We start from the raw sequence: 23,655 nt of genomic DNA, 5'->3' as shown, positions 1-23,655 counted from the left end.
GCGTAGAATTAAAAAAAAAAAAAAACTAACAGAATTTTAAAAGAGCTGGTTCTTTAGATGAAAAACAACTATAAAATAGATAAAAGTCTACTAAGCTTAATAAAGAGAAATAACACATATCTGCAAAATTAGAAACAAGGATGAAACAGAACAGATACTGCAACATTTTCTTTTATAGTAATAAGTATGAATTAACATAATAAAAAAAGACAGTATGTGGAGCTACCTAAGCCACCAAATTTATAGAATAAGTAGGAAATGGTCAAAGAATCCCCTTTCCCAAAAGTACTTTTTTTACAAAAATGTCCAGGGTGGATGCATCTTGTACAATTATATAAGACATGCATTCCTAAAAGCTCTAATTCAAAACTCACATAAAATGTATCATTTTCCAAAAAGATGATGGGTATCCTATTTACTAGCTAGACCAAAAACAATTCACTCAGCCACCACCTTTTCAATTACATGACTAGTAATCATATTTTAAATTTAGATTTAATCTTGTGTTTTACAAATTTTGTAGATAAAGCAGGCCTATTAAAATGTTTATCTTGTGTAGTTCTCAACTGGTAATTCAAATTAATGAAGAGCGACTCAAGTGATTTTAAGAAATATTAACTTTCGTGACATACACTGTTCAAGGACACCGAAAATGAAAGTACATCTCAAAAAAAAAAAAACTTATGAAATATTGATCAAATGCTAAGAAAAGCAACCTAAAAGCAAAATTAATTTTAAAGCATACAAAAAGCCTACATATGCAGTAGAAAGTCTAACTCAATGGTATGTAGAAGTTTCCCTACAAACTTCCTCTTAACCAGGATGAAAAAACACTCTCCATTCTCTCTGCCAACAACGTCACCACTGTCCAGGGGCTGCTGAAAGCCTGCGGCTCACCTGGTGACCTGATGCAACTCCCAGCAGGTATGTTGTTGGGCCTGAAGAGGCATCTTGGCCTCTTCAGTAGATAGAGGTAGGAAATCTGCTTACACATGTACCCATGCCCAACCCACAAACACAAGTCTAAGTCAGCACCAAGAACCATTTCCACAGGGTTCTTTCTTACCTGTCTAGTCTACATCATAACTTTTCTTTTTCCTCACCACCATCCCTTGTATCCCTTTACCCCTTCCCACTCCCTCTTAGTCTTGGACCTGTGCTTATGGATCTCTACCAGCTTTTGAAAGTATTTTATGTAATTGAATAGCGTGCTGTATAAATGTCCCATTTGTTTTTATTGTTCTGACTTACTTTACTACAGATGATTCTCTCCACCTCCCTCCGTTTGATTGAAAATGGCTGCACTTCATTCTTTCTTACAACCAAATAATACTCCAAAGTGTGGCTCTCCAGCATCTACTTGAGCCAGTCACATAATGATGGACATGCACATTGTGCTTCTGCCCTGGCTGTCGTAAATAATGCTGCTGTGAACTCTGGGAAACATCGGCTTTGTGTTGATGTTTTCACAATCCTTAGTTAGATGCCCAACAGTAGGGTTGCTGGCTGATATGGTATTCCCATTGGTAATTTTTTAAGGTAAATCCAAATTGCCTTCCACAATGGTTGCACCAGTTTACAGTCCCTTTACAAGATTCCTCTTCCTCCATATCCTCTCCAGCCCTTGTTCCAGGTCTTTTTACACACGCCATTCTCACGGACATGATATAGTACCACACCATGGTTTTAATCCCAGCAAGTGATTGTATCTTTACCAGTATCACTTGTATTTGTTCCTAATCTTGTTTTGCCTGTTATACTGAGATGGTGATTATATAAACAAGTACATATCACCAAAATGCATACAGTTTGAATTTAAATAGAAAGAGCATTTTATCTATGAACACAAATTTAATCCTGATGATATTTTTTTGAAGATGAAAATTAAGTGTGAGCAAGATAACCAAAAAGGTGGCAGGTGGGGGTGGAAGAGCTTAACTTTAGAAGTGCCTCACATTCAGATTTTTTTGGCAGGTATCATTTCAATTTCATTAAACTTTAATAAATCTAAAGAAAAAATTATTGCTAATGCATTTGGATGTGGTTTATACCAGAACAATGATCTGACATTCCAATAGCAGACCCAAGTTCAAAGTCTTAGACACATGATTAAGAAATGAAGATATATAGGAATGTGGTTAGAGATAAAATGTTTCTGGTGCATAGGTATGACTGTTGTGTGTCCATAGTTAATCTTGTTTTTCAATGAATCAATCAACTATCTCTTGAAATGCACTGGAGAAGGACATTTTGATGGTAAATTATAATACCATAACCAACTGACCCATCTGAATTTACCACAGGAATGTAGGAAAATTATAATTGAACAGGACACAGAAAAACAAAACAGCCATCTTGATAAATGCCAAGTGACAATTGTAAAATTAAACTTCCATAACTGGGTTTTCAAGCTATTAATAAACTAATAATAAAGGACACTACCTTGACAAAATTAGGAATACCCATCTGACTATCATCATAATTAATAAAACACAGGAAGGGCATTCTGACTAGAATCAGTGACTGAATTATTTTGTTCACTGTCATCTCAATTTATCAAATGTTATTTTGGAAAAAGAAATAAAGTACTAACTATTAGAAATAAAATGACACTTATTATTGTTTGAAGAAAACAATCTTACTACCTGGAAAGCCCAAAGAATCCATTAACAGCTGTCAGAACTAATAAAGGGGCTTAATTAGGAGTGTGTGTCAAAGTAAATGTGCAAAATTAATATTTTCCTATATTCTAGCAATAAACAATTAGCAAAATCATAATAAAAAATACCCCATTTAGATAACAACACAGATGATAAATGCCAAGGCATATAAAAATGGGCTAAGGCAAACCAAAATCACTCCCGCAATGGGCATGAAACAAGACCGTAGTAGAAACTAAGAAATTAAATGTCCAACAGTGGAAGAGTACTGTATGGCTATCCATACAGTACAGTGACAAGCAGCCATATTTTTTAAAGAATTTAAAGCTGTAGAAAAATCATTGCAATACATGTTTTAGTCAAAATACAGATTGCAAAACAGAACGATATGATTCCGATTTTGGGAAACAAAACAATGATGCATGTGTGCAAGGAAGATCTGTAGAAGCAAGCATCCCAAACCTTAAGAGGGGTTATCTCCAACTGGTAGGGAGATGGGTGGTTTTAGCTTTTAGCTTTCTGTCTTAAACTTTTTTGTATTTTCTATATTTTCCACAATGGATAACTTAAAAAAAAAAACCAAAAATTTATATTACCTCCTTCTAAAAGACCATTAAGATACCCAGTGAAGCAATGCCTACCCTTGGCATATGAACACAATTTAATTTGGGGGTTCTTATCTCTTATGCCTCCCCACAGGACAGGGATTTAGCAGAGAGTTTCGTGAGTGCATGATGAAAGCCAGACACAGAAGTCGGCAGCTGGGAGAACCCATCGCCCATATAGAGAACATTCAGGAAGTCAACCCAGGCAGATAGAGAGCAGTCCCTATGGGGAACAGCAGACCCTCAGAATCTTCTGGGGAAGGCAGTGGTCCTCAGTCACACACACCTGTGTATACCTCTGGAAGCGGTGGAGAAAGCCAGCCTGCCCCTGCCCACAGAGGGCCCTCGTGCCCACGGTACAACAGTCAGAGTGTAATCGTGAGACTGCTGCTCCCAGTGGCCCAGGCAACCCCAAACAACCCCAGTCCTCATGCAGGGTTAGGGCAAATCCCATGACTCAGGATGCACCAAGAGATGATTCAGCGGTGTCTGTTCCGTGAATCTTCCCCAGAGCTTTCTCCTCACCCCTACATCTCTGCACCAGCAGAGATTAGTAACTGTTTTCTGAAGGAGCTCAGAAACGCTTGCTTTTCCCCCCCTCCTGCTCTGCACTCCTAACTCCTTCCCCACTCCCACAGCCCCCCAAGGAAATCAGGAGCCCACAAATAGGTGAATAATACATACATGAGGACTGGATGGAGAAGCTGCCATGTTAGTGGGGGCCGAGCCCGACAGACCATCTGTAAGCTACAAATTAAACAGGCTGGTTAGCAACAGGATTAGTGAAATCGCTTCAAGGAAAACTGGACAGCCCCGAAGAAGCAGGAGTCTCTGTCCAAGCATCCATTACTCGCTCCCCAGAGAGGCTGCAGAAGTTGTGGGAAGAACACAGGCTTTGGATTTAGACAAGCCTTGCTCCACACTCCAGCCCATGGCTTCGCCAGTAGCGTGAACATCGGCAAGCCCCTGACCTCTCTGAGTTAGCATCTTCACCCAGAGGATGCACCGAGGCCGCCTCATAGGGCAACATGAATGCGGCTGAGACGAGGCCTACACACCTGGCTCAACACAAGGCACTCGGGAAGGACTCGCCACACCTGTCTCGCTGCCCACGGCAGGCCGAGCCACTGCCTGCTCACACGCTTCCCTGCCTTCCAAACCTCCCAGCTCAGTTGTACCCCAAGTGCCCCACCAAGTCTGGTGGTCCTCCTAATAGCTACGCCATACCACCCCCCACTTGGGTGTGGTTCCTGGGCTAGTGCAAGTTTCTCAGTTTTTTCTCCTCAAAGACAAGAACCAGAGAATCATCTGGCTGCCCCAAAGCCATGCGTAAGAGGGCTTTGAAGAGTCTCACGTCCAGTATGCAGCAAACTCTGCGCCTGACCTCTCTGAGTTAGCCTCCCCAACCAGAGAATGGACAGAGGTCAGCACGCGGCGCAACGTGAATGTGGCTGAGCTGAAGGCCATGTCCGCCCACTCTGTGAACCCACGCATTGCAGGGTGAATCCCCGAGCTGCAGGGTCCAGGAAGGCCTCCGAGGTCAGCTGAGAAGCTACTACAGCCGGGCAGGTAGATGAGGCCAGGAGCTGTATTCTCGCCAGAGGGACTCGCAGGGCACAGGTGTGGGGGCACAGAGCAGCGGGGTCCGCCCAAGGGAGTGAAGGGTTCAGGCAGGCAGCAGTGGGTGGGGGGTGGGGGCAGCAACAGAGATAAGGCTGCAGAGAGGAAAGGAGGCCACTGGGACCCAAGCTTCAGGGTCAGAACTTCTGTTCCTTTGAGCCTTGAGGGGACGGGGGGGGTCTCTTGGAGACCCCACAGGAGCTCCCCCTCCCTGGGCAGGAAGCTGTGGGAGTCACACTCACCTGGGGGTCAGGAAGGACTCAGGGCAGCATGTGAGGAGGAAACCCTCCTGGGACATTGGAGAAAGTTGGGGACTCACGACCCAAGCCTGCTCTGAAGGGGGCACTGCCAAGAGGGCACTCAGCCCCCCCCCCATCCAGCCCTCAGGGCTGATCAGAACCAGAGGCATAGGCAGGAGAGTACAACAGCCAACGGGCGCTCAGAAAAGCCACTGCGTGTTTCTGGGGCTGTATGTTGGTGGGTGTGGTGACGACTGGAGGGGGACCCACGAACACCACATGCCACCCCCAGCGACCTGGGGACTGTCCCTCCGCTCTCACCCAGAACCTCACAGAAGCCTTATTGTTATTTTTAATACAGCTCATTTTTAGAAAGGTGAGAGGGAAACCGGCAGTTCACCAGAGCACAAGGGAGAAAAAATAAAACTAAACATAGTGCTCCTAAGATCTGGTCCAGCTTCCGAAATTACATGTTCCCCTTTGGGACACAGGCATAATTTGCCGCTCCAGTTCTGGGAGCACGTTCCCACCTTCACGGCGTCCTGAAGACTATAACTGGAGCAGAGGGCTCAAAATTAGCCGGAGCCAGGAGCCCAGGGCAGCCAGCCCAGCATCCACCTACCCCATGGGCCTGTTCCCATGAAACAGGTCTGTGTCTCCTCCGGCCTAGCCTGCGCTTTCTCCATAATCCCCACCAGCACACACGCACACACAGGCACGCACAGTCAGCACATGCACACCAAGCCTTGGCCCTTCCCCTTTGCTCAGCAGGAAAGCTCTCCTCTTCTACCCTCCTCTGCTGTCCTGACCTCACCTGTGGGTCTTCCCCAAGCTGCCACTTCTCAGCCCACCTGACCTTAAAAGGCCGAGTCCAGCACACCATATCCTTGTTAATAACACATCTCCCCACTTCGACATCACTCAGCATGATGATTTAAGAAGAGCCAGATGCCTCGCATCTCTTTCCCAGCCAGAGTGAATATTCCCAAGTATTCTCCTTCACTTTATCCCCCTCCAACACACATATTCCCCACCCCAGAAATTCCCCTTCTCTGGAGACCTCAAGAGGGGCCCCATACCCAGGGAGGTCTCAGAATGATAGGCAAGAGTGGCCCTTGCTCACTGACTCCAGGGCCATCTCTGTGCCTGGAAGGTGGGTCACAAGTGAGGTGGACAGAGGGTGCCGCCTCGACTTTGAGTGTCAAGATCCCCAACAGAAAATGGGGGGTATGAGGTGGGGGCAAGCACTGGTGTTCCTGCACACTGCTTTCCTTCCCATCTTTCTAATCAGAACAGCAAGAACTAGCTTAATGGAAAAGCAGGTAAGTAAGTGAAAACCTCAGTTTCTATTTAAAAGATGTATCTAATCAGAGACAGAAAGAGAAGGCCAGGGGAGCACAGAGGAGGTAACACTGATGACAGTTCATGCCAATTGTGCGCTGGGTTCTAGGCAAGACCACACCTCACACATACCACACCATACACACCACACACACACCACACACACCATACGCATACACACCACACCACACATGCCACACACCACACACACACCAACCCATACACATCACACACACCACACCACATGCCACACACACACACACACACTGTACTATACCACACACACACCACACACACACCATACCACACCACACCATACACACCATACCACACCACATACACACACCATACACATCACACACACCACACCACACACTGTACTATCCCAGAAACACCACACCATATACACACACACCAGACTATACACACCACACCACACCATACACACACACACACACACACACACACACCACATCACACCACACCACACCATACACACACCCCCAGGCTGCAGTTCAAGAGCTTCTCCAAGGGCAGACAGTGGAGTCAACCTATAACAGCCCTCTCTCCTCACAGCAGGGAAGAGTTTAAGAGGCCAAACACCCATTCATGGGAGACGCTTCCATACCCAGAGCTTGAAGGCTCGGTGGACAATCTGCCTTAGACAAACATTCTGGACCATCTCTAGAACTGGTCAGTCTGCAGAGAAATCAAAACATTTCGAGACGCCTGAGAAACAGGCTGCCTGAGTCAGCCTGATGCCCTGGACATCTGCAGTGTGAGGAGGCACTTCCTGAAGGTGACAGGTGCATCCCAGGACCTGGGCCGACAGGGTGAGAAGGTTGAGCAGCAGAGAGAAGGGGCGTGAGGGCCCCAGAGAGGCTGGATGTGGCAAAGGCACTTAAGCCGGAAAGGGCCCCTGTGAGCTCCACAGCAGGACACAGGAGCTCAGCGGATTGCCGCATTGCCAGAATGAAGCAGGTCCCCGAGGGACATGGATAGATGAACAGGGCCAGTGGCATCGTGTTCCCAGACTCCTCACCCCTGCAGGGCCCAGAGGCCCGGCACCCCCTCCTTGCTTGCTGGGGAGGGCAGAGGGTCCCTCCAGAACAATGGGGCAAATCATCTGCAACTGGAACCCACTGGCTGCTGAACCAGCCTCAAAATACCTGGTCTTCCCAAAGACCAGGGGATGTGCCCGGCAGACGGAGAATAATGGGGCTCCTGGGCCAGCTGATTGGCTTTTTTGGGCTTCGGGGGAAAAAAAAAATATGAAGCCCATTCTCCCCAAAGCCCTCAGTGAGACTCTGTCAGGTCCGGTCTCCCTGCTGGTCTCGGGGCTCCTAGAGACTGGGGCCACGTCTCCTCCATCCTCCATCAGACAGGGAGCCGGGTGAGGGCAGAGCCAAGCATCCCCACACAGAGTAAGCTGCTTGCGTTTGCCCCTTCTCCCCCCCCTCCCCGTGCCTCCTGCTGTGGGCACACCTCCAGGGCCCAGATCCCCCCCACCACACACACACCCCCTCTCTACCTCAGCCTGGCCAGCAGCTCTAGCCACAGTGGCCTTTTGCTCCCATTGAGAGCACAGACCCTGCTCTGGCTCGGACCCCAGGCCCAGTTCACGCATGTCAACTCTGGGAGGATGTCCAGACCGGCCTCCTCACCGTCTGCCTCTGGCTGTGCTTATAGCCAGCGAGACCCAAAATAGTCCCTTCCTAATCTGAGTCTGCAGACATTTTGAGGGCAGCACACAGAACGGAAATCCTGCTGGGCAAGCCCTGCACTTCCCTGCAAGACTCAGACAGGCCCGCTGTGGGGGCGGGGAAACAGGAGCCAGGATCAGACGCCTGCAGCTTGGGGCTAATTATCTGCCTAACAGCTACAAACTAGGCCAGGGGGCAGTGGCATTCAGCGCAGCTGAGTCCCTGGTAGGGTCATCTGAAAATTCCACTTGGGCCTCCCCCAGCCAAGGAAGCTCCTCCTTAGGCCCATACAGAGTGAGCAGGTCATTCACCCCTCCCCTCCCCACCCACCCTTCACCCACTCCCCCACACCCACGCGCACGCATCCACCCTTCACCACCCCAGCAGGCCTTGCTGAAGGCCTCCTCCGCAGGCTCTGTGTGTGCCCAGAGAGGCACAGAGAGGAGTGTGCCCCAGACATGGCTCTGAGCCCAGCAAGGGAAGACGCTGACATTTAGAGCCACAGACCTAAGGCAAGAGCAGTGGCTGAGATGAAGACAGGACTTGCAGGAGAAAGGGAAGAGCCAGGGCAGAATCCCAGCACAAGGAGACTACGCCTAAACTGAGTCTTAAACTACGCGTTGGCCAGAGAAGTCCCCAGCAGAAAGGATGCACGCAGCTGTGCAGAGCCAGGGAGTAGGAAAGAAGGAGAGCGCAGAAGTTCCCAGGACTTTGAGCAGAAGTGAAATTCTAGAGCGAGACCTCTTGTCCCAGCAGCAGTGAGGGCTGACCACCAGAGAGGGATGGTCCCTTGGAGGCAGAAAGATGAACAAGACAAGAAGATGAGGCCCTCCCTGGTGGCACAGTGGGTTAAAGCACAGCGCTAAGAAGGTAAAGTCACTTCTACATGAGTTCAATTCCTGCCTGCCCCGGAGGTGACCACATGGTGTGACAGACCTCTCCTGACCCGCCCGCTGCTCCCCTCAGCAGTGTACTTTGTCGATCTGCCTGTTCTGCTCCCCACTCTGTCTCTGGTGAAGCCTCTCACCGCCCCAAGCCTCTGGCCCTGTACCCCAGTTCTGTATGCACAAATAAATAAATCTTTAAAAAAAAAAAAAAAGACAAGAGGATGAGAAAGCAGCAGAAATCAGCCCTGTCAGAGAACCCCTCTTCAGGGGAAGCTTTGAGGATCCTGGGCCAATCCAGTACCCAGGGCATCCTCTTGTTTTCTGGGTAATATTTGATTATGGTTTAAAGAAAGTGAACTCTCCCGAAGCACCACCCTTCCCCAGGTGGATAACCAGGCCATGAGTCTGAGAACAGAGTGCTGTCCTGTCTGCTGGGAGGGCCTGCCTGGGGCAGCCCCAGGGTATAAAGCCTCATGGAAGCCCAGGAGAAGGTGACAACAGGAACAGACAGCAGTTCAAAGCGGGTGCTAGGGTGAGGCGTTTCTCCATGTTCAATGCTGGAAGGGCTGGGTCATTGTGTGGGGAAAGTGCCCCCCTCAATACGAGATGCCAAGCACCTTCTGCTGTGCCTTCTGGTCCCAAGTGGCTGGGTACACAGGAAAGGATGCCTCTTGCCTGCCTCCAGGGGTGGCTGCCCTTGGCATAAGGCCCCCCTCGGCCCCCTGCCGTCCTCCCCGGTGGTGGAGGGCATGGGTCAAGAGGGACTGTTGGCCAGGACCCACGCCTCTCCTTTTAGCTGCCTGCCTCCAAGTTGCCACTCAGAACAAGTTCATCACTGAATCTACCCCGAGCAGGGTCCTGGAGAGGTAGCGCTGATGAGGCTGGGGCACCCCTGAAACAGCCCAGTCACACCCTACCATATTTTCCTGTTCTCTCCCTTGCTCCCCCTCTGACACCCTAGTTACCTGCAGAAGAAAGCCCTCATCGTGGCCTTCAAGGTCAAGGGCCATTTTCTCACATGCTTTGAGAAAAATAATTGCGTTTGTCCAGAAAAACATACTGTATCCTCCGAACACTTCCCCCCCACACTCCAAGCAAACTCATCTGGGTCTCTCCACCTATACAAGGTTCAGCTACCAGGATGCAGAGGGTGGTGTCTCTTAAATGCCTTGTAATAAGAACTGGAGTGGATGAGCAGAAAGAGGTGGGGGCGGGAAGGGCAGAGGCAGTGTCTCCCCTGGGCCCAGCACCCGTCCTACCTGGATGGGGATGAGGGGCTCTTTGTCGTCTATGTCAATGAGTACATCTTCCCCGGGGCTGAGCAAGCTCACGTCATCTGTAGGGAGAGCCAGGCCTAAGAGAGGGCTCCCCACAAGTCTCCCCCTCCTCAGCCACGAGACTCAGCTAGGGAACTATGACAGAAAAGCCCCTCAGAGTTGCCAAACTTCTCAATCTGCATCTTTCTCTGCCTTCCATCCAATTCCTCCCTCTCCCATCTCCTCTCAATTTTCCCTTCCTCTCCTCACATGTCTCCCCTCTTCCTCATCCCATAGAATCCCTGCATCTCTCTCCCTCAACTCTTCCCCACCACCTCCCACTTCAGCCCTCACCTCTCAGTTCCCACAGGTATCAGCCCCCGGTCCCTAGCGGCCAGCCCAGAGACCGGTAAACTGTGAAGAAGGAGAGCTTCACCCCCCCCGCCACCCCCATGGCAGAAACTGTTTCCCATCAGGTCCCACTGAGGCCAGGGCTCAGGGACCCATCTCAGTAAGGCCCACCTGCTCCAAGGACCCTTGCCCTCCCCCTTCCCATCAGCAGCCCCCCCTACCTGGGCCGCCCTGTGGGGAAGGACTCTCCTCAGAGTAGGGGTCACACAGGAAGCTCTCCAGGCAGCGGATGGTGCACTGACCCACCACAGGCCTGCGACCAAACTGGCGGTTGTCAATGACCTTGACCACGATGGGGGGGCAGTAGAGCTCCTCCCGAGGCAGCATCTGGGTGGGGGGAGAAGGAAGCTCTGGGCCCTGGCTTGAAGCTATCCCCAAGAGTTGTCAGAGAAGAGGAGGCCTCTGCACAGAGCAAGCCCAAAGAGCAGAGTGACTGTAAACCCCACATGACCCCCAAACGTCATAAATCCAAAGTGGTGGTTGGCGAGCCCAGGAGCTGGCCAGGGCAGCAGAAGCCACACAGCTTTTCTGCTGCCTCCTGAATGCTGTGTGCAGAGGCTGACTTTTCCCCACAGCTTTACCTTCCAAATACATCCAGCTCAGCCCGAAGTTAAACAAATCTACGTTCCCTGAACTCTGGCTAGCTGGGGAGGGGGAGAGAGGAGAAGTTGGCCCAGGACTCAACATTTCTTGCAGACAGTCCCCCCCAAGTGGATACTCAAGAGTTGGCTTGCAGACCCAGATTCTTCTCCCCCCACCCCAAAAGCACTTTGAACACAACTTGAAATAATTTATATGCTCTCCTTCGGTGGCGGCTTTGGCTCAGCCAAGAGGAGGCTCCTGTTGACAGCCACTGGGCCTGGAATTTCTATAGCGCTTTCATCTTGCAAACCATTTTCCTTTCCTCAGACTTGCCTTACTCCGGCCACTCAGCCCAGGCAGCCCAAGGAGCTTGGAGAGGGCTCAGGGGCTGAGCATCACGAAGGGGGGTCCTTCAGTGGAAGCCAGGCTAGGAGAGGAACAGGTCAGGGCAGGTCTGGAGGAATCCTGAAGGTGAGGGCCTTGGGCAGGCCCTGTAGGGAGCTCAAGGGGTGGAGGGCTGCCCTGACAGGGGACACAGCCTCAGGAGGGTCTCGGGGCTTCTGAGGATTGGGGTCTGGGTAGGAGGAAGCAAGCTGTTCACAGGCCTCAACTTTTCCAGTGTGAAGAGTAGAGAATTTCTGTCCCCTTTCCCAGAACAATGAGGTGGGAGAGAGGCCATGACCTAGCAGGAATCCAGTGGGGAGCTGGAGCCAACCCCCACACTGCTGGAGCTGCGGGGAAACCCTAGTAGCCGCCACGATGCAGAAGGGACAGTAAGGAGGTCCAGCTCACCACTTCCATGAAGAGGGTGCATACATCAAAGTTGGGGTTCTTCCGGAGGTTCCTGATGACACAGGACTGCACTGTCTGGCCTCCACATTCCACAACAAGGCTTGGGGAGGAGACACTGGCCAGCTGGTAACTCTTCATGTTCCGCAGGCCCCATGCCAGGATCTGGGGACACAGAATGAGGAGAGCAGCTGGAAAGGCTCCAGGCCCTGGGAAAGGTGGGGACCAGGAAGGGGAAGAGCCAGCCTGCCCCCTGCGACCCGCCGGTGGCCGGGCTCACCTCGATGGCGGTCCGCTGGAGAACTGGCTTGATGTTCTGGGGAACCACATAGATGTTGGCCTCTCTCTGGGGTGGCGGGTAGGGCAGGTCTGTGTCCTCTGACTACGGGGGGTGTCAGGGAGAATGACACAAAGGTGGGAGGACGATCGAGACAGAGACAAGACGGGAGGACAGGAGGGAGTGGACATGCAGAGGGGGACACAGAGGCAGAAAGGCAGACGGATGCGGGCAGGCAGAAAAGAGAGGGCAAATCAGTGCTTGTGGCACCATCATCTCCAGGGTCAGAATTCAAGGTCAGGGCTCAGGTCACCCAGGAAAACCAACCCAGGTCTTCCCTCTTCCTCTATCACGGACTCTGAGGCATCTTGAGCTGCTCGGGCTCTGCCCCTCCCCGACACACGCACTCGGGGGCACACCCAGGCACGCGTGGCCCACTCCCTCCGGGCGCATCCAGCCCTGCCCCCTCAGCCACACAGGGAACCGTGTGTCTCCCACTAGCCTGGTGCCCCTGGCTCCAACCCTCCGAGTGACCCCCTGCCCTGGTGCTCTATCCTCCGCCCACAACCTGCCACCCTACCCCGCCCAGCCTGGCACACCATCCACATGAGGGCAGCTCACCTCTGCTGTGAGCCAGAGAGCGTGTTCACACACGGAGAAAGGGGATATAAATGCCCAGCAGCCACAGGCACCAAGGCACTCTAGGGAGGCTCCTTCACCCGATGACAGTGTCACACAGCGACCCTGGCCTATAAGGTTGGCCACAAAGAGGGGGGCAAGACTCCCCAAAGATCGCAAAGAGCTACAATGGCAGGCAGCAGCACAGGCCTGGACCAGGCAGCGCGCACCTCACAGAGGCTAGGAGCACGGCCTCTGGCTCTCCCTCTTATGGCCTGAAATGAGTGGTTTCGCCTCTCCACAGCCTAATTTTTTCAACTTTCATCAAGGCTATTAAAGGTTCCCAAGCTGCCGAGGTCAGCGAGCCTGGAGAAGTTAAGCAACGTACAGAAGAGGACCTGGTTCACATAAGCTCACGATGGCACCGCTAGCTCTCGTGGCACCGTGGCCACCACGAGGGAAAGAGCCCCTCTCTGAAGACTCTTTACTTCCACCTCAGAAAAGTCATCATAGCTTACTAGTTGTTAGAACGAGACACTTTACTGCCACCTACTGGAAAACTGTTTTCATAGAGACGGATGCCGGCAGAACACAACCCTCACGTCGGGGCACCGAGGTCCCAGCACTCAGGAAATGGGAACTGTAGTGCACAGGGCTGTGCTGGACACTTGACGGAGCTCGCCACCTGTGATCTCACTAAATAAACAATAGGGTCCCTGCCTTCGTTCTCCAACGACTTGCTTGGTTCCTTCTCAACGGTTGGTGCATTCATCTACAAAGACTCTGACACGGCAGGAGCATCTGGAGTAAAGAAACACACCAGCTTCCTCTCCTTCATGACTCACCTTGCAGCCCACTCCAGCGGTCACCCCTGCTAATGACGCACTGAACATTTAACGCTTCCCTGGCCTGTGATGGTAAGGGGCTCGTTTCTAGAATCGGACAGCCCTCAACTCTAGCTCTAGCCACTTCGTAAATCTTTGAACTTGAGCAAATGACTCAGTCTCTGTGACCGAGTATCTCTGTACGGCCATCCCCAGCAACGCCCTTAGGGAGTTGCTCTGAGAAGTCAATGAGATAACAGATGCAAAGCTTGTCTGGCACATAGGTGCATAATCAACAGCACCCGGATTACTGCATTCTGTCAGCGCATGGTTTTCACTGTTAATGGTGTTGATCCCTCAAGGTAATCTGAGGGGCGTGGGAGCCTCAGCTGCATCTCTCAGAGCCACACAGCTTCCCTCCATCACCAGGCACAGAGGGCGGGAATTCATCATCTTCCTGCAGACCCACAGTGCAGGAGCCGTGATGGAGGAAGCACCTGCACTACTAACTGGCCGTGAGACAGCCGCCACGGGAGGGGTGGTGCCCGGGGCGGCCCTGGTCCCGAGCCCCGGCGCGCTGTGTGCAGCACAGTCCCCGAGACCGAGACACGGGCTGGGGTGGAGACGGCTCTGCAGAGAGGCTGAGGCCTCCGGGGGCACGGCCATGCCTCCGGGCTGCCACCCCAAGGGAATGGCTTAGCCTGGAGGCTGGAGATGGACCCAGGCCAGTGTGGACCCAGGGTCCAAAGCCCACGAAGAAAAGGGGGTACAAATGGTTAAAGTCCCCAGAGGGGGGCAGAAAGACCAAGCTGCAGTCGCATGGTTGCCACATTCTTCTGAAATCACCCGAATAAATTCACTATTGTTTCCCCTAGGACATTCTCCAAGCCCCAAACTCTGGGTAGTACCCCTTCGATTCCCTTTTATCCCTTATTTGGAAGTTCCATCTTTGCATCCAGTCTCCCCTGAGCTCCGTGGTGATGAGTTTCTCTCTGTCTGCGGAGGACCAGGCCCCCCACCTTCAGGAACCTGTTCAGGGAGGACCGGGAACAAGAACCTCCAGAAAGCAAGGCTCCAGTACCGTTTGGATGAGGCCCTGGAGGAAGAAGGCAGGAGCACACAGCTGTGGGGCGCCAGGCCGGGCGGCAGCAGGAGACAAGCAGAGAGAGTGGTTACGGAGTCGTCAGAGGCAGCTGCCCAGCCCAGGCCAGGTGCTCATCCCAGGCCACCACCGCACCCCCTGCACCCTCCTGCGGCCCAGGATACCCCATCCCCTGCCACTTGCTGGCACCCCCAGGACTGCTGCTTCCGTGGACCCTGCCCCTGCCCGGCAAGCTGCCCACAGGCTAGTGTCCCCTCCCCACGGTCCAGTGGACACACCACACTGCCTGTCACACCTGTCAGCTGTCACCACATGATATCACCCTGCTGTTTATGACTGTCACCTCAACTCTCTGGCTCCTTCACTCTTCACACCCAGCCCCCCGGTTTTCCACGCTGTCTGCTGGATCTTTTCCTACCCCATTTAAAGTCTCTGTCCACCCACGCCCTCCTTCCATGTCGTCCCCAGCAGTCTCCCCTCCGCTCCCCTGAAAAGCACGGCCTCTGCTTCACTTGCACCTGGCCGTCTGCCCAGAGCCTTCTGCTTCTGTCCTGCGCACCCCTCACCAGAAACGTCCTTGTCCAACGTCCACAGGCCCTGCTCGTGGGTCAGCCCAAAGACTCACAGGCTCTTATCTGTCTCATGCCCTCAGCAACATCTGCCCAGTGGGCCTTGGCCTCCTTCCTAAACCACCTCTCTGTTCTGGAGTGCTGGGCCCTCCCCCACCCCCCTGTTTGCTTAGTTACTCACTCAGCAGCCTCCCCCTCCTCCCGGCCTGGCCCTCTCCCCGCTTTCTGCCCCCAAACATCTCCCCTAAGCCCTGGACTCACCTTCTCAACCTCTCACTGCTCAATTAATTCATGTGACCTACTGACCTCTCATGCCACCCTGTGCCATCTCGATGTGTCCATCTGTCTTGTCTGAAACCAAATTCTCTGTCTCCCCTCTCAAAGCACCCACCATTCACCCTGACAGCCATGCCAAGTCACATGCCATCCTGCGCTCTGACCCTTGTCGCCATGTCTGATTACTCACCAAGCCTTGACAATTCTGTCCTACCTCTCTCCCGCCCGCCCACCTGCCTCCTGCTCTGGGTTCCAGCAGCGACCCTCCCTTGCCTGGGTCCACCAGCAGCCTTCTATGCGGGATTCCTGCACAACACCCCCCCTCACCCCAACAACCCATGTGTGCTGTACCCTGCAGTCAGAGGAACTTTCTAGGTATGCCAGTCTCTGCCAAAAAACCTTCAACATTTCCCCACTCACCCAGGATGAAGCCCAAACTCCTCCACATGACCTCCAAGACTCTTCGCCTGGCTCCTACGGTCTTTCTGGTCTCACATCTCAACAACTATCTTTCCCCTCAGGGATTCCAGTCTCCTAACCACCTGTTTTCTAGACACTAGGAGGATGCAGGGAGCACCAGGCTCTCTTTACCTTGGACTTAGGCTGACTGATCCTTCTGTCTGAAAGTCTCTCCTGTCCCAATTTCATCTGGCTACTTCCTATGTGAACTCCTGGTCTCCCCTGGAAATCCCCTGGTGCCCCAAGCCTGGTCAAGCACTCCTGGCAACTTGACTCACTCCCGCTGAGAGACACGCTACCCTGTGCCATCTCTATGTGTCCATCTGTCTGCGGCCCTGGGGAAACCAGTGATTCTGCACCCAGCACCCATAGCTGAATCCCCCCTGCCACCAGGATTATGGATGGAGGGAGGGAGGGAGAAAGGAAGCATGGCAGAGGAGGAGCAGGTAGGTGGGTGAATGGGTGAAGTAGCAACTCTGACTATTCCCCCACTCTGTGCCAACAGCTGTCTGCCCCAGCGGGATCCAGGGGTCCTCACAAAGCCCTCCTCCCTGGGGGACCTCCTCCCGGGGTCCTCACAAAGCCCTCCCTGGGGCCTGCCCATGGCTCCCTGCTTAAATGGGCTTCCCTTACCATCTTCCTGAGTCTAACACATCATTCAAGATCTCCAGCCTCCAGAAACTCTCCCCAACCACTCCAGAAACATTTTCTGATCTTATTCTCCGACCTCTTCAGCTACAAGTACCTAAATGACCCTGTGCCCCAAGCTTCAAAGTTCCTAACTGGTCTCCAGCATCTCACACATGAGAATCCTGTGGCCAGCCAGAGGTCAGTTGCTCTGTCCGAGTTTCTGAATGTGTTTCTGGTCCAGTCCCATCCGTGAACAGGACACCTCCATCCCCCGCCCCCAGGACAGTGATTCTGAATGGGAGCCGGGAACAGACCACAGTCGTCACATTAGAGCCGCTGTCTAATACAAGTCTAAACGGATGAAGCCACATTTAACCAGCCCTTCCCGGCTCACCCTCTCAGTTACCCTGAATGCAGGCAGCACTGGCTTGCTATACTGATGGGGTTCTAAGGTGGGCAGGTTAAGCAGGCTAGGCAGACCCAGAGAACAAGGACCCAAATGAAGCTCTCTCGTATTAGAGCAGACTCTACCCGATGTTCCTGCTTTTTGAACCGCTGGGTAGCTCAGGACAGGCAGTCGAGGCCCTGGGCCATGAGGGGGACATTTCCCCTTGCCCCCCAGTCTTCAGGCCATGACCTTCCTCCCCTGGTCATTGGTGGAGGCAGGGAGGAGGGTTTGGGGAGGGGCAGGGGTGCTGGCAAGCCCCTCCAGCCACCTGGGTCAGTCCTGTCTCCAGTGGCCCACAGACCTGCACCTCACCCGGCAGGGTTCAGTCAGGGGACCCTCCCAACGTTCAGACCCTGGCTCCTCTGGGAGCTCCAGGCAGGGGCAGCCAGGCAGGCTGGGAGGGCTCCATTGTCTGCCTGCCCCACCCAGCTCGTTAGGAACAACATGTTGCTCTAATTACACTTCCCAGGAAAAACAGTGTTTTAAATTAAGGCCTTGGGGGGAGGGGGGGATGGGGACCACTGCGTTTATTTTCCTGATTGCAAAACACCAAAATTTTTCTTCTAGTGAATCTGGGGTGTAGGAGAGTACCTTTTATACATGTCGGACTAAAAGTCATACACTTTGGCCTAAATTTGGTGGGGCAGGTGGAGTGACATCTGGTTTGGCCCCCAGAAAAATGGCCAGGGACACGCAGCCCCTGCCAGGAGAGAGGGCGCAGAACCAAGGTTCCACTCCAAATCGCTGCCCCTGAAAAGTCAGGACCCCAAGCCCCTGGTCCCGCTACGGGGTCCCCGTGTGGGGCCTTCCTCTGCCATACTCCATACTGAGCGGCCCTGGTGACGAAGGAATTGCTCTCTCCTCTCCTGCTGAGTGCGTGCCTGTGTGTGTTCTCACAAGTGTGCACTCACACACACTCACACGTGCATGTGCACACTCTCCAGTTCTCAGGAAATCTAAAATTGCCGTTTCTTTGAACTCATTCCCCTTGGCAGCAGGGACCGCCTTTGTTCTCCAGACAAAAAGGAAAAGAAACGAGACAGAGGGCTCAGAAGAGGCGGGGAGAAGGAGGGAGAGAGAGAGCCAGGGCCAAGGAGCAAACCGAGGAAGAGGGAAGGAAGCACGAAGGGAAAGCTGGAAGAGGGGAAGGCCAGCAAGCCTGGAGAAGAGGGGACAGCCTCACACTGACCGGAGAGCCGGAGGGAAGCCCTCCTCCACCCACAGGCTCTGCAAGGACCCAGGTCTCCCGGAAGTCACCAAGCCTCCAAGACGCAGTTGAGTAGCTCCCCCCTCCCCCACCAAGAGCCCCCAAAGTGGAGCTCTCCACATACCTATCAAGCCTAAGGGTGAGGCCCTCGTTGCCACAAAACTGGCCTAGACAGTGAAGTGCCCCCAGCCAAGACACTGCCGCCTGTCCCTTCCCCCTTCCGCCAATCCCTGCTTCAGAAGCAGCTCGGGCACCTCTTCCAGGAAGCTCTCCCCACTGTCCTCCATCTGCTCCGGGAGCCTCAGCCATCCTCACACCGTCCTTCAGTCTCCCCAGCCTCCTAGATGACCTCTGTGCCTGCCCCGCACTCCTAAGCCCACAAGCCCGGCAGCCAGACAGCTTCCTAACACACTCCTCTGCCCTCTGCTTCCAGAATTTCAAGGGCTGGCCCATGTGGCTAGTCATGGCCCTCCAGGAAGACGGAAGTGTCCAAGGGTCAGGCTGAATGAGGGATACAAGGCAGCAAAGAAGACAGAAAAATCCTGCTAAGGCCAGAGGTTTCCTTCAGGACCAGAGCGGGAGCTGGGCTAAGCTGCCCCCACTCCCAAGGAATTCTTTTTTTTTTTTTAAAGATTTATTTATTTTATTCATACAGAACTGGGGTACAGGCCAGACATGCGGAGGGTGAGAGGCTTCACCAGAGACAGAGCGGGGAGCAGAACAGGCAGATCGACGAAGTACACTGCTGAGGGGAGCAGCGGGCGGGCCAGGACAGGTCTGCCGCGCCATGTGGTCGCCTCCGGGGCAGGTGGGGATCGAACTCATGCGGAAGTGGCTTTAGCTTCTTAGTGCTGTGCTTTAACCCGCTGTGCCACCAGGGAGGGCCCACCCCACCCTAGGAATTCTTAAGGCAAGTAAGACCCAGGTTCTTGACGCCAGGCTTAGCCCTCAGGGCCAAGGAATGGTTGAACTGTGACCCCAGGGCAGGGGAGGGTGTTTCTAGGCCAGGAGTCCCCCAAGATCAGCTCTAGAGGTGCTCCCTAGGCCAGCTGGTCCTCCTGTGCCTCAAGCCTTTTAAACCATTGGCCCAGCTCTGTCCTGTGCCCTGAAGACCCTCAGGACCTGCTGACCTGCACCCCACCTCAGTCTGTGGCCTGGCCGACCCCGCAGGAGGACACTTGGCCCTCTTCAGGGTTTGGCCCAAAACCTACAGATTTTGATTTGCTTCCTGACAAGACCACAGCCAGCTCCCTGCACTCGGAATCTGAGCCTTCACTGTTCTATATTGCAAACCCAGTTACTAAGGATTTTAACTTTTTTAATAACTCATCCCTGGGCTGGGTCTTCTTCAGAGCCGGCTGTGGGTTTTGGCCACAGAGTGCTCTCAATCAAGAGCGAGGGCTCCGTGCTGCTTCCCTGGACAGCACTCCGCTCCCCTTTCCAAACCGGCAGTCTTTCGCAACTGCAGCCAGAAGCAGGAGGCTGCCTGTCAGGCACAATTACAGCCAGCTCGCTTGGCGGACCCCACCTCGGTCTGGGAGTGAAAGGAAGTGAGGTAAGGGGCGCCGGGCCTGTGAATCCCACATCCTGACCCTTCAAGTCCAAATTACACTGAAAATGTCAAGTGGTGTCCACTCCTAGCCTGGGGATTCCCTGATGGCCGGAAGTGGCTGCCTGTTCCCAACCTGCATCTGACCAGGGCTCTCCTTCCCGTCTGTCCACCCAAGCCTCGGCCCCTGCTCACACGGGAGGACCTGCTCACAGATGCCCAGGAGGCCGTCGGGAATGTGCTGCTCTTGCCCCCCCCCCCGCCCCCGGCAGAGGACAGAGGCTTGCTTCCTCAGAATGCAAACTCTAAACTTCTTCCAGAACCCAGCAATCCCTGACCCATCCCATCCTCTAAATCAGTCAGGCCCTGAATTGGATTTGGCCCTTTGGTTCACCTTCCTACAACAATGTCTAGCTGATGTCACCTCCTCCAGGGAGGCTTCCTTGACTACACTGGCCCCTTCAAGCATTTTATGCCTTAAAACATGCTACCTGGTGATCAGCCAGGTGAGACTCTGTATCACTGCCCATGAGATCTGGGAGAATCTGGCCTCTGACAGGGGAGCAACATTTCTGAGGCCAAAACCACACCAGGGCACACCCCAGGAAGTCCTGGATTCATGCAGAGTGTAGGGAATGAAATCCAGACAAGGCTCTGTGTGACAGATGCCTATTAGGAGCACCAGAAACCCAGAAGGCTGGCTTTTACCCTTCCTCTACCCACGCACCCCAGCCACAAGCCACCCCACGAGGGTCCCACTCACCTCTTCCAGGATCCCTGATGTATCCTGCATCTGGACCACACCAGGGAATGTTCCACATCCAGGACGTGGTGGAGGGAGGAGAGAGGAGAGGGCAAAGATTCACCGTGAGTGACAGGGAGGGCTGGGCTGGGGCAGAGATCAGCACGCCAGACATCACCTAAGAGAGCTGGCAAAACCACCTCCCCTGGAGGGTAAGTGCGCCTCGTGCTCCCTGGGAAAGACCCATGGATGATGTGGGGGGCTGCTGGGAGTGGTCGAGGCAAAGACCTAGAGCCCAGGCATCCCTGGAAGTGTCAGAGAAAGGAAGATGGGCCACAGGTGGCGAGGAGGGCCTGGACCTGGCACACCTGCCCCAGGAAGCAGGTGGACCTGAGGCCCTGGGTCTGCTGTTCATGCTGGAGCATGAGAACTCGGGGAGCCCAGAAGAAACCACCTGAGAGCAAAGGCTTAGGCTAGACTGGAGGGGGAGGTGGGAGGATCTCGGGGTGCAGGGAACAGGAGGCAGGGTAGAGAGTGTGGGGTGGGGGCATCGGGGCAAAGGGGGCCCTGCCTGGTAAGAATGGGCTCTCATGAGGGAGGCACCCAGAGTTCACTGACCACTTCTCAGCTGCAGCTGGGGTGGCAGAGAATAGCAAATCCTGAACCAAATTAGCCTGGGCACATTTTTCTACCATGAGCCCCCAGGAGAAGGAAAGAGAGCAAGGAGCAGGAAGTTCACATCAGCAGTAAAGGACAGAAACGATGAGGTGGGGAGCCCAGTCTCAGCCACAGCTTCCGGAAGCCTAGCCCCTGGAGGGCTTGCCAGCTAGGTCACTGGTTGCTGCACTGCCCCTCAGGGTCAGCTTCAGTCGGTCTGAAGTGGACCCAAGAGGCAGCATGGCTAACCACACCCCAGATGAGGTGGACTGCTGGGCCTAATCAATATGTCTTAACCTCGCTGCATGTTAAAATGCCATAGGCAGCCTTGGACAATACCAGTGCATGGGCCAAAGACTTCGGCTTGGTGGGGATGAGTACTGGTCATTTTTAAAATCATCCAACGGGTTCTAATATGCAGGCCACTGGGCTTCACTGGAGATCTCTTGAATCTGAGGGTCTACGGTTCTCAGATTTCTCAGGGCAGAAAGGCCCACACTGGGCAGGAGCCCAGTCCCCACCCACCCTGCCCTCCTGTACTTGGGGGTGGGCCTGAATGCCCTTTCTGTCCCAGTGGGGAGCGGATAGTCCCATGAGTACAAGGAGGTTGCCCATGAGTTTGCAGGAGAAAAGGAAAGAGCGAGACTTACCTCGAAACCAGGAATATGGTGGATGGCCGGCTAGGGTAAAGAAAAGGAGAACTTCACCAAGTGGGAACGGGGCCAGCAGCCCATGGGGAAGGACTATGAGCATGTTGGGCTGGGTGTGGTGCGGTGACATACATCCGAGGAGGTGTGAGTCCCCTTCATCACACACTGTGTTAAGACCACATACCTCAACCAATATAAGTAAGTTTGCCAATGTTTTTAAAAATTAACTGATGGAAAGAAAAAAAGGGCTTTTTTTTGTCTCAAGGCCCCATCACCCCCTTCTTTGCCCTGGCCAGACACATCCACGACCACGAGACAACACTCGTGGAATGTGGCCCTGGGCACAGTCCAGGCTTTCAGACTCTGTTCCCTGGAGGCCAAGAGACTCCTTGGGGGCCTGACAGTGATGTGCAGGGGGAAGCCAGGTGGACAGCTGTGCCCCCTCCAAACACTTCACTCAAAAGAGTGCTCTTCCAACCAGCTTTACATGTTGGGGTTCATGTCACACTGAGAATAAGTTTGAACATAGGGCTCTACCCCAAACCCCTTATTTTACAGAAGGGGAGTAGCTGACCCAGAATCCTGAGGCAAGGCCAGGACAAAGCCCTAGACTGGAGGGCCTGCCCTTACCTGGAGGCTCCCCTAACCCAGTAAGGCCCCTCCCCCAGACCACAGAGATCTTCCTCTCAGAAACCACTTCAGGATATGACCCAGGGAAAAATACATCTACATGCCAGAAGACTCAGACTTGCTGGTGGAGTTCAGACTCCAACATTCTACCCAGCGTTAGATCATTTTCTGATTTGGGCTTCAGAAAACCAGAGCAAACCAATATTGGCAGGAGGTCTGACTTCCAGAGGCGACCTTCAGTGTTTCCCACTGAATCAGGCCCCTGGTAGGGAAGAAGGGTATACCGACAGCCCTCCCTCCACAGGGGCTTCCCCTTTCTGCCCCCCCTTCCTCTACTCCCCCCACCCCCACACACACACACACAATCTATTTACTCTCTGCCCAGGTCTCCCAGAGCTGCATGTAGCCTAGCCTCACCTTCTTTCTCTGGATGAGCTCAAAAGAGGCCAGCAGCTCTCCTGCCGGCTGGCTGCCCCTACTCAGTGGAAACCAGGCCAGCCGGGGCATCCGTTCCAGACTCGGCTGACAGATACAGCGTCCCAGAAACTCATCTGCACCCTAGACCGGGAATGGAGAAAGAGTGAGAGTCCCAACCCAGGGCTCTGAGTGGCTCTGAGCGGCTCTGAGCAGTCACCAGACCCACATCCTGCCACCTGAAAGGGCCTCAGAAGTCAGGGCAGGTCCCCTTAGATGGCTTCAAGAACCACGTGAGCATGACCTTCAGCCACGCTTGCTAAGCTTGAACTCCCACCACAGTGGGAATGCTTCTCTGTGTGAACTGGCTGTGGTCTTGCTTTGATGTAACCAAGCTCTGCACCCATGAGAGGGAAGAGCAGCAGCCTCCAGCATTTCTCTGATGCTCCCACAGGGCAGGTAAATACCATCCATGGATTTAGGTATCTCCTGCTCATTTCACCTTCCAGA

The 23,655-nt window shown here is 53.4% G+C and overlaps 1 protein-coding gene across 15 annotated transcripts in view; it reads right to left on the bottom strand.

Moving 5' to 3' along the window:
• Window positions 1-23,655, bottom strand: part of DYSF (dysferlin) — a 196,220-nt gene that overhangs the window by 55,370 nt on the left and 117,195 nt on the right. For 4 of the 15 annotated variants that reach the window (XM_004691505.2, XM_012731494.1, XM_012731493.1 and 1 more), the window contains exons 34-41: window positions 23,149-23,289; window positions 22,102-22,131; window positions 20,816-20,845; window positions 12,374-12,475; window positions 12,097-12,258; window positions 10,884-11,049; window positions 10,315-10,391; window positions 3,950-4,012 (exon numbers count right to left, since the gene is read on the bottom strand). In XM_004691505.2, coding sequence (XP_004691562.1) covers window positions 3,950-4,012; window positions 10,315-10,391; window positions 10,884-11,049; window positions 12,097-12,258; window positions 12,374-12,475; window positions 20,816-20,845; window positions 22,102-22,131; window positions 23,149-23,289 — 771 coding nt within the window. Of the gene's footprint in view, window positions 1-3,949; window positions 4,013-10,314; window positions 10,392-10,883; window positions 11,050-12,096; window positions 12,259-12,373; window positions 12,476-14,893; window positions 14,936-20,815; window positions 20,846-22,101; window positions 22,132-23,148; window positions 23,290-23,655 lie in introns of all 15 variants that reach the window. The other 11 variants (XM_004691507.2, XM_004691513.2, XM_004691506.2 and 8 more) reach the window with 5 other exon arrangements.

This window comes from Condylura cristata, unplaced genomic scaffold (genome assembly GCF_000260355.1).
Source record: "Condylura cristata isolate star-nosed mole 26May11 unplaced genomic scaffold, ConCri1.0 scaffold00031, whole genome shotgun sequence".
Classification (NCBI taxonomy): domain Eukaryota; kingdom Metazoa; phylum Chordata; class Mammalia; order Eulipotyphla; family Talpidae; genus Condylura; species Condylura cristata.
Note: the sequence above shows the minus strand (reverse complement) of the source record. Positions and strands in the feature narration are given on the sequence as shown.